Source organism: Chinchilla lanigera, unplaced genomic scaffold (assembly GCF_000276665.1).
Source record: "Chinchilla lanigera isolate Chin_1 unplaced genomic scaffold, ChiLan1.0 scaffold00013, whole genome shotgun sequence".
NCBI classification, from domain to species: domain Eukaryota; kingdom Metazoa; phylum Chordata; class Mammalia; order Rodentia; family Chinchillidae; genus Chinchilla; species Chinchilla lanigera.
In genome coordinates, this window is record NW_004955414.1 from 19,289,726 (window position 1) to 19,300,704 (window position 10,979).

The 10,979-nt window shown below is 45.1% G+C and overlaps 1 protein-coding gene across 6 annotated transcripts in view; it reads left to right on the top strand.

The window, feature by feature from the left end:
- The window catches only part of Numa1 (nuclear mitotic apparatus protein 1), a 75,314-nt gene that overhangs the window by 37,535 nt on the left and 26,800 nt on the right, over positions 1-10,979 (top strand). For all 6 annotated transcript variants that reach the window (XM_005380008.2, XM_005380014.2, XM_005380010.2 and 3 more), the window contains exon 2: positions 5,700-5,773. In XM_005380008.2, coding sequence (XP_005380065.1) covers positions 5,732-5,773 — 42 coding nt within the window. In that variant the 5' untranslated portion in view covers positions 5,700-5,731. The remainder of the gene's footprint in view (positions 1-5,699; positions 5,774-10,979) is intronic.

A 10,979-nucleotide genomic window follows, 5' to 3' on the forward strand; every position in this document is an offset into this window, starting at 1 on the left:
GCGCCCCCGCCCCCACCGCCAGCTCCCGCGCGGCCTGCGCCCGCGATCGCGGAAGCGCGCTGCGCCTTTAAAGAAAGCAGACTCCCGGCTGTGACGCACTCCTGGCTGTCAGCCAGGAAGCTCGCTCCTGCCAGGCTGACTGAGAAGAAAACCAACAACTTTTCTTTTGTGTGTGGGGTTACTTTCCACTGCCTCCCCTTCCTCCTCTCCTTTCAAGATTTAAATGCTAATGGCGGATTAAAACCTGTAGATACGTTTGGCTTTAGGAGTCTGGTAAGGCCCCCGCGCACTGGGACTTTCCCTCCCTTGCTCTTTCTCTGGGTTTTTGTTCAAACATGGACGAGGGGGTGGGGTGGATTCTCCCCCCTCGCCTCCCTTTCCTGTACCATCCTTAAAGGGGAGGGAGGGAGGGAGGGAGAGCAAGTAAACAGAAACAGGCGCTGGGAGCAGAGCTTGCCAACATCCGGGAGTTGGCGCCTTTCAGGGCCGAGGACTGCTTTCTTTTCCCCTCGGGTGGATAGATGTCAGTGTGTTTTTGTTCAGAGAGGGAAAGCGTGTGTGCCTGCCCTTGAGCCTTAGAGAAAGCTCAGGAGAGGGCTTCTGGTTCCCTCGTGAGTCCCTGGGCGTGCTTGAGGTGGTGGACGGGGAAAACGGGTTCATTTTGTCAGCTGGTAGGGACCAGGGTGCGTGCACGCAGGGTGGGGGCAGGTGCTGGTGTGCTGCTGGAGTGGCCGGCCTCCCGTGTGTGTATCTGCGGGCAGCTGGCGGCACCAGGTCTGACAACCTTCCTGCTCACAGCCTTAAAATCTGAAGCCCACTGGGGGAATGGGGTGGGTACCAGCAAGCCATTTTTGAAGAGACTGTGGAATCTTGCTTTTCTCTGCACCCACCCCCTTGTTTCTTTCCAGGGCCTCGAGGCTCTGGGCCAAACTATAAAGGCCAGACTCTTGAAAGGGTGGTGGTCTAGGGGGTACAGCACTGAGCCCAAACCTAGTCTCTTCAGAGGGCCCAAGGAATACTCCAGCAAGCTGGATTGCCCCGACCTCCGAGTGTGGAGAAACTCTGGATTTGCATCAGTCTACTCAGGACTCCCCATCGGATGAAAAGGATTGTCTGGCCCTCCATGACTTCTCATAGAGCTGCTAGTCCGGCCTTTTACCTTCTGCAAGCCAGGTGGTACACTGGAAAGTTTTAGGTTTTTTTGTTTTGTTTGTGGGTTTTTTGTATTTTTGAGATGGGTTGTGCTATGTACCTACTAAGGTTTCAGGCCGGTAGGCTGTCTTTGAACTCACCACTGTGTAGCCAGCCCACTGGCCTCAAACATGTGGTGATCCTCCTGCCTCAGCCTCCCAAGTGTTGTGTTTACAGGCGTGCACCACAATGTTTAGTTTTTTTTTTGTTTTTAAACCAAGTCTTGATGTGTTGTCCAGGTTGGCCTGAAACTACTCCTGGGTTCAAGCAATCCTTTCCTCCATCTCAGCCCTAGTACCTGAGATTACTGGCACAAGCCACTGCTGCCAAGCTTTTTGTTTTGTTTTGTTTTGTTTTTGTTTTGTTTTTTAATGGCAAATTAGCCATAGCTTGGCCTTTGCTGGGTCCCTCTGGGGTAACCTGCCAGATGAAGTGTGGGTGTTTGCTTGCCTACATCTCCTGACCTTTCCTTTCTAGAGCTGGAGGACGAGCCCCAGGGTTATAGTATTTATTCTTTGAGCACAGACCATTCTTAGATGGGGGATCCCTTTTAGAAAGGGGTACAGGGCATGGAATTCTATGGCTGTAGTCTTGTAGGCTTTCAGGGTGAGCAGTAAAGTTTGCCGTTGAGCTTGGATATGCGTATGGGACAGCCATTTTTTTAGCTGTGAGTCTGTGGGCCTTGGAACCATCTAGTAAGGGGGTGGAGTTCCTGGAAGAATCCTTTGAGGTTGGAGCATATGTAGTCCACAAGTCCTGGGAGTGGGAGGTAGCACTAAGCGAATGGGGGTTTAGCAGCGATAGAGAGCCATGATCTGAGATCAGTACAGTTTAGCAGCTCTCTAGACCAAAGGTCATACTGGTATTATCTTCAGGTAAGGTAATGTTCAGGCAGGCAGTAGGTGGCTAAGAGGCAGTCTCCAGCAGAGCGCAGCATCCAGGCTGGGGGCGGGGCGCGGAGATCAGTGCTGCTGCAGCTCAGGCTCTAACCTATCACTTGTCTTTCCTAAAACTGCAGCTTTTTCAGAACAGACCCCGGAGCTCAGCAACCTGACCCGCTGGCTCTGGTCCTTGTATCTGGGCAGGTGGTTTGCATTAGCTTCAGCCCCAGTAAGAAACCAGGACTTGGCTTTAACCCTTTAAGGCCCAGAGAGGGTGCAGGGCAGGTGGCTATGCTTTTCTTGAGTCTCACTTTCCTCATGCTGGTACCTTTCTTTGGTTTGTTTCTTCCCTTGAAACAGAAGGATTTCTGTAAATGTGGGAACTGGTCCTGATGTGGGAGAGCTGCATTTTGTCAGCTTGGGCAATAGAAAGAGGATGCAGGGCCTTAAGTTTACAAGGCAGCTGCTTCTGCATGTCAATCCTTTCTGGACCAGGGAAAAGAGAGGGTATCTTACTAGCTCTAGGAAGACTGTATTTTGAATTCTGGGGGCAATATTTTTTTTTTTAAGAACCAGGTAGGTGGGGACTTTGAAGATACCTTCCGGGTCTGGCTTACATTCTGGGAACTTCAGTTTTTTGTTTATTGATTGGGCACTTGAGAGGGGTGCCTAATTCAGTTGGAGTGGATCTCAGCAGATCCTCCTGTGAAATGAGTCCAGGCTGCAATCCCAGAGATCTGTTTTTCCATTACCATCACCCAGTCTTTTGGGTGAGGCCTGCCTCAGATTTCAGGGGGAGGGTGGGGAGGATGGTGCTCTGGCGGGAAGCCTTGGCTTCCAAGCCAAGGCATGCTTAAAGCGGTAGTCCTAGTACTGAGCATTAGCTGTGCCACTGACTTTGGCCATTTGTTACCCAGAACGGCCATCAGTACCAGTGAATGGCTGTGTTGTGCCGCTCGCCCTGGTGTCCTGTCTCTGAGGAAGTGGCCCTTTGTGGGCGCTGATGACAGAGTCCATAGGGAGTTCCTCGAGTTGAGTGTTGGATTCCTCCTATTTCTGTGTTTAGGGAGCATGAAAAAAGGTATTTGGCTTTGACATAAAGTTTTCTTGAGTAGCTGAACTAGTTTTAAACAGTCTGTCCTGGGTGGATGTAAAGGTGGTACATTCTGCTTCTAATGAAAAAAAAAAAGAGGTTGGTTAAACCTCAGGTCATCTTTAGCAGCACAGTTGTGGAATCTCTTGGGGCAAGAGCTACCTTTGGTTGCAATTTTTCTTTTTTTCTTTTTTTCTTTTTTTGCTGGTCATGGTGGTACATGTAATCCTTGCTACTTGGGAGTCTGAGACAGGAGGATCATAGGTTTGAACCCAGCCTGGCAAATTAGTGAGACCCTTCTCAGAATAAAAATTAAAAAGGCCTGGAACATAGCTCAGTGCTTCTTGGATTCCATCCCTAGTATGACAAGAGGGGAAAAAAAATTTGGAACAGGGGTGGTGGAGGGAACACACCGAGGGCATCATGCATGCTAGGCAAGTACTTGACCACTGAGCCACTCCTATCCCACAAATCTGTTGTCGGTGTTGAGGGTTAGCAGCAATGAGGATAACATTATGGGAGGTGGTCTGGGCTACACTCCACTTGTCATGGAATAGCTCCAGAGACGGTTTTAAAAAAAAGCCCAGTTGAACATTTGGCGGTTGCCTCTGTTACCCAAGCACGGTCTCTGTAGCTTTAGGCTGGCCAGGCAGAAAAGTCTTACTTCAGTGCAATAGCTGAGGTTATCTGCCTTCATCCTGGCCTGGCCCCAGGGGCTAGGCAGGCAGTGCCCACAGATAGTCTATACTTGGGAGAATCGTTCAAGATGGAGGAACACATGGGCCCCTTAGCTTCTCTGTCTTGCTGAGATCTCCTTTAACCATTTCACTTGCTCCTGCCAGAGCCCAGGTGAATTGGCTCATCTCCAGAATTGTGACGCTGGTAACAATAACAAGTGGAATAATGTTGGTTTTTGCAGGGTCAGGAATCATTTCATTATAATTAGCACCTAGTTGTAGTTAATGTTTAACCCTTTTCTTACATTAGTGATTCACATGTATTTTTCTCCTCCCTCCACTGTAAGGCCCTCAAAGGCAGGCACCACATGTTCATCTCTGACTTTCCACATAGCTTACAGCACAGAATGAATATATTAAGGGCTAAGAAAATAACTTTTGGTTGGTTGATAAGCAGAGTACACTTGGATAGGAAGTAACAAGAGATGATGGAGAGTAAATGATCAGATCAGTGTATGTCTTTCCCTACCTAACTGTGAGCACCTCACAGAAAGAATGGTGTCTATAGCAGGGACCGAGCAAATGTTCGCTCCACATAACCTGCATTTTGGAAATGGTAATATGTGGGGAGATTTACAGGTGATGTGGCTCTTAGCACTCTCGTTCCTCTTTCTGGAGTAGTGACAGACTGGGCACCTGTGGCCGGTGGTGGGGGTTGATAAGCTGTGGAGATTTGTAGGAATTACAGAGGGTGTTAGGAGGTGTTAAGGAAAATTTACGGTTCAAGTCTGTGATCCCATGGGTAGGTTGGCAGACAGAGGGCATATTCCCAATGCAAAGGAAATTGAGTGTCAGAATAGTAGGACAAATGCCTAATCATTCATTAAATGTCCACCCCCCTGTCTCCTCCAGAATTAGCCTTGGTCTCATTCAGAGATCTTGGTTTGGGCTTGACATTTCTGTGAAAGATATAAAACATCAAGAAGTTGGAGCAGTCTCCCCAAGGACTTAGTTTGTTGTTGTCCTTTTGGTTGGTTTTGTTTTTTGTTTTTTGTTTTTTGTTTTTTGTTTTTTGCTTGTTTTGGTTTTTTGAGACAGGGTCTTGTCATATAGCTCAGGGTGGCCTTGAATTCACTATGTAGTCCAGGCAGGCCTTGAACTTGTGGCAGTCCTCCTGCCTTAGCCTCCTAAGTGCTGAAATTAAAGGCATCTGCCACCACATCCGGCAAGGACTTGGTTATTCTTAGGTAGAATTTCGGTACTAGCATAAAGAGCTAGAAATTAATCTTTCTACTTGAGAACAATCACACCAAGTAATTGCCATGTGCCGGGCATTGTGTGGTTTATCTTTTGTAGCACAGTAAGCCAGAGAAGTGTATATGGGTCCCATTTGCAAATGAAGAAATTGAGACTAAAAGAGGTTATGTTAAAATCACTGACCATGGTCACATGGAATCAGTATTGAGACCCAGTTCTGTGCAAAAACTGTATTTGGATTGTGTTTAAGGGCACCATGCCCCAAAAGAGCAGGGTTGAAGACCATCTTTTTAGTGTATGTGCTGCCAAAGCGAGCACTAAAGACCAACTTTGAATGTGGTTTTCTATGAACTGAAAAATTTCATGGAAGCTTGTGGATGGTGAATTAAATGTGTATCAGTCCTGACTTGGTATGATTTATAGTAATTTTCATGTGTACTCTGAGCTCTCTTAGCATTCTCATTTTGCCTTGGTAGATAAAGCAGAGTGAAGGAATGGTTTATTTAAGTGTTCACAACTGGTCAAGGAAACCGTTTACCCTCTACTTCTCGGTCCCAGCTGTTCGATGCAATTACCTGTTCTTCCTCTCTTGACTTCTAGGTGCGCTGGAGTGACTTTCTGGTTTCACCAAGATGACGCTCCACGCCACCCGGGCAGCTGCACTCCTCTCTTGGGTGAGTAGTTTCCTTTCTTCTCTGCCATACTTCTCCAGGAAGCTGCAGAGGGGCAGGACAGTCCTCTAGGAGCCAAGGCTATGTGAAGTCTCAGTTCCAGCCTAAGTGAACACACTTTGCCTTTCCTCTTGTCTTGTGACTTTTATTATTTCCAAAGATGTGTCTGCTTAGCATGTCTCTGCTTCTGTAGCTTAGCAGAGTAATGTGTGCCTCTACTTCTGTAGCACTCAGAGGCTTCTCTGAAGTGTACACTATATTCCTGTTGGTCTTGGGAAGGGTGGCCATGGGGCAGAATGGACGTCCATCTTCACCTGCACTCTACATTTCTGACTAAAGGTTGGTTGTGAACTTCAGTGATGAACATTGCCAGGGACTTTGGTCTTCAGTGGCCTTTAGTCTTAGGGCAAGGCTCTTGTTCTTTACTTGTTTCTTTGTATTTTCAACATCCTCCTTGATCACTTTCCCAAAACCCTTCCCCTAAGTTGCTCATATATCTTCCCTCTGAGACAATGGCAAAAATAATAGTGAGCATTGGCCACAGACAGAAGAAGGCATGGAATCATGATTAGTGTTGGTCTTAAGGTCAGCCACCCTGGCTTACACTCACAGCTCTGGCCCCTGTGTGGCACAGGGTAAGTTAGCTTCTCAGCATCTCATTTTTAAAACGGAGAAATAAACAAATAAATGAGGCAGTAACACCTTGTGTGGTTATTATGAGGATAATGAGATAATGCATGTAAGAAACATTTAGTGTGCATATACATACATAAAACTATTTAGCAGGATTGTGATAAACACCTGTAATCCAAGAACTCTGGGTAGCTGAGTCAAGAGAACCATAAGTTTGAGCTCAGCCTGGGAAACCTAGCCACTTGCCAAGGCCCTGTCCCAAATTAATTTTTAAAACTTTTCTAAAATAATTAAAATTTTAAAGGTCTGGGGATATACCTTGGTGTGAAGGCCCTGCCTTTAAGCCCCAGTAGGTCAAAACAAAAGCCATTTAGGATAGTATCTTAATAATACTTTTTTTTTTTTTTTTTAATTCTTTCTTTTTTGTTGCTTTTTTTTGGTATATTTTGGTGGTATTGGGAATTAAACCTAGGGCCTTTGCACTGAACTGCATCCTCAGCTCTCTTTATTTTTGTTTTTTGTGGCTTTTTTTGTTTGTTTTTTTTCCGGTACTGGGAATTGAACTCATGACCTCACGCTTACCAGGCAGGCACTGTGCCGCTGAGCTAAATCCCCAGCCCCTATTTTTGTATTTTGAGACGGAGTTCTCTAAGTTGTCTGGACTGGGCTCAGAGTTAAAATTCTCCTGCCTCAGCCTGTCACAGTGCTGGGGTTATAGACATATACCACCATGCCTGGCTTTAATAATAATTTTTGATACTTAGCATGTTGCCTGGCCATGCTACTTGGTACAGGATATTTTATATTCACTCTGAGTACTGATTAATTAGGTACAATTGAAGAACCAACTTTTTTTTTTGGTATTGCTGGGGATTAACACCTCTCTTTAAATTAGAAAATATTTTAGCTCTTCCTGTAAGCAGCCTGAGGTGACCTGTGAAAATGGTTTGCTACTCGCTTGAGCCAGAAAACCCCACAAAACCATGCAAATCAAGAGGCATAAATCTTCGTGTTCACTTCAAAAGCACCCATGAAACTGCCCAGGCCATCAAGGGTCTGCATATCTGAAAGGCCACCAGGTATCTGCAGGATGTCACTTTAAAGAAGCAGTGTGTGCCATTCCGGCATTACAGTGCTAGAGCCGATGGATGTGCCCAGGCCAAACGGGGGCTGGACACAGGGTTGGTGCCCCAAACGGGGTGCTCAGTTTTTGCTGCAGAGAGTGATGTTGAACATAAATAAGGGTTTAGATGTGGATTCTCTGGTCATTGAACATACCCAGCTGAACAAAGCACCCAAGATGCGCCGCTGTCCTTGCAGAGCTCAGGGCCGGATTAACCCATGTGCACCCCTGCCGCAGTGAGACTGTCCTTACAAGATAGCCCAGAAGAAACAAAAACAGCATGGGAATAAATTCAACATAAAATAACTATAAAGAAAAAAAAATTTTTTTTGAGACAGGGTCTCACTATGTAGTGCAGGCTGACCTTGAGCTCACTTACGTAGCCCAGGCAGGCCTCAGACCCACAGCAGTCTTGCCTCAGCCTCCCAGCTGCTGGGATTACAGGTGTGTACTACCATGCCTGGCAAGAAAATATTTTAAAGGAAATGCATTTTTAATTTTCAAATAGATTGGATTTGAGAAGACAGGTTACCCTTTGCTGATAGCAAATCTCTTAGGAAGATTTTATTTGTGCACCCATAGACTTCAATCTCTGAATTACTACAACGTTCAGTTGTATAGTTTAAAACTGGTATTTTTGTCCTAGCACTTGGAAGGCTGAGGCAGGAGGATCGCAGCGAATTCGAGGCCAGCCTGGACTACAAAGTGAGTTCAAGGCCAGGCTGAACTGCGTAGTGAGACCCTGTCTCAAAAAGACAAAAAAAACCTGGTGTTTTTATATTTATATTGCATTTCAGTGTTTTATATCTGTATTAGAAACATTGTCTTTACCTCTTTCTACTTTCTCCTTCAGAAAGGCTGGTTGGATTACAGGGGACCAATGAGCTATGTCTTTAGTTCAGTGGGGAAAACCATGAATACTGGGGCTGCCTATAGCCATATTGATTTATGTGGATTAGTTTGTCTATTTAGATTGTAAACTTATCTCTACAGTGACTGTTTTATAACAAATAAATAAGGCAGAAGACTAGGTTTAGGCCAGATGTGGTGTCACACAACAGGTCTGTGATCCCAGCACTCTGGACAGCTGAGGCAGAAGGATCACAAGTTCAAGCTTAGCTTGGGTAACAGTTAGTGAGACCCTGTCTCAAAACTTTAAAAACAAAGAGGGTGGAGGGCTTGGGACGTAGGTCAGTGTAAAAATCTGGGTTCAATCCTCAGTACTGGAAAAAGAAAAAAAAAAAGACTAATTTTATTTAACAGCAAATACTTACATACGTTTCTCAAAAGTTGTAAATGAACTATATTAAAGTATAGTTTCTTCAGTTTAAACAAGCTGTGAGGTTGAAGTGAAACTATGAGCACTCTGTAAAAACTGGCTTCCAAGCTGGGCTTGATGGCACACGTTTGTAATCCTAGCACTCGGGAGGCTGAGGCAGCAGGAATGCCAGCCTGGGCTACGTAGTGAATTCAAGGTGAGCCTGAACTTCAAGGCAAGACCCTATCTCAAGAAAAAAAAAGGAAACAAAAAGGTTTCCTTTGTGTTAGGGAGAATAGTGTAGAATATACATTGCATATAATTACAATTGTGGTTTTAAAAAGTTACTTAGGGGAAAAAAGACTGAAAAAAATTTATCAGTGGCTGGAGTTGTAGGTTAGTAGTAAAACACGAGGCCCTAGGTTCTGTCCCCTGTACTGAAAAAAATTATTAAAATGCTAAGTAACAGGGAGTGAATTAAAATTGCCTAAGTAGGAAGAGCCAGTGTTGTTTTTTTTTGTTTTGTCTTAAAGGATAGTTCAAAATTATTTTGTAAGCTGCATGGACTGGTCCTTTTAAGTAGAGAACATAGGGATTTCTCTATTTGACAGGGGGGGAGAGGAGGCACAGAGAGAAATAAAGTTGTTAACGAAAGCTTCTGGGAGGTTAGTAACGGAGATAGGCCTAAATTTTGTATCTGTGGGCTCCCAGCTATGGCTTTTTGGTTTGTTGGATTTTATTTTTGTTTTGAGATGAGATCCTACTGTGTTGCCTAGGCTGGCCTTGAATTCCTGAGTTCAACCCAGCGTCCTTCTTCAGCCTCTGGAGTGACTGGACTGTAGGCATGTGCTGTCACACTAGGCTGTAGCCATTTGATTTTTGTTGTTTTGTTGTTTTGAGATAGGGTCTTGTGTAGGTCAAGCTGGCCATGAACTCACTGTGTGTCCAGGCTAGCCTTGAACTTGTGGCGATCCGATCCTCTTGCCTCAGCTTCCGAGTGCTGGGATTACAGGCATGTGCCACCAGTCCTAGTCTCTGTCCTGCTGGTTTTTAAAGAACACATTTGTGAGCAATAGAATCTGGTTGTTTGCATATAACCATTAAATTCTTAAGAATAACTTCACTTAGGCAGTGAAGCCTTCCCCCTCCCTTCTTTGGGGTATACATGCATTTAATTAACTTAATTATCAAACCCTTCCTTCCTGTGGTAATGCAGAAATGAACTTCAGCCTAGGCTCCTTCTGAATCTGAATGCCTGGGGAATTCATTCCTAAATTTTTAAGTTTTCCTGTAGAAGTTGACTATACAGGGAGTGATAAAAAATATAGTTAATGCTAAAAAGTTTTAAATTTGTTACAGTTTAAAAAAAACAAACAAACCAGGTGTGGTGGCACACACCTGTAATCTCAGTGCTTGGGAGGCTGAGACAGAAGGATGATTACTGCAAGTTCAAGGCCAGTCTAGGCCACATAGTGAGTTCAAGGCCAGCCTGAACTACATGGTGAGACCCTGTCTCAAAAAACCAAGAAAGAAAGAGAACAAAAGATTATTACAATAAAAGATGTATTGATATTAGTTCCCCTCAAAGTACTCCCCCTTGCTTCAAACGAACTTATCCTCCCTTTTTTTGTTGGCACTGGGTACTGAACTGTAGGCCATTACACTGAGCTATGTCCCTTGCCCTTTATATTTTGAGACAAGGTCTCACTAAGTCAAATATGTAGTTGCCAAGCCGGGCTTGAACTTGTAGCTCTCCTGCCTCAGCCTCTTAGAGAGCTGGGATTACAGGCATGTGCTACCATACCTGGCTATTCCATCATTTTTGCCACTTTCCGAAGCAGTTCGTGTCTTTACAGCATGTGAATGCTACCATCAGAGTGCCACCCAATGGAAAGGCAGGCCCCTAAAAATATTACAGTGTATCCTCATGCACCCTTTTCACTGGAGCGGCTCTGACACTGTTTGACACACGGCTCCTTCCCAGAGACAAAATGACCATGAAAGGTGAGCCCTTGAATTGATTCAGAACAGCAAGGAGCCCATGGCAGTGCAACTGAAGACACCCATAAAAAAGGCTTCCAGGACTGCTTCAGAAGGTGATGAGAAGGATAGGGAGCATCAAAGCGAGGAGGGGGTCTTCTGAGGGAAATTCACAGCCATGTGTCTTTCACTGTTTATATATATATATATATATA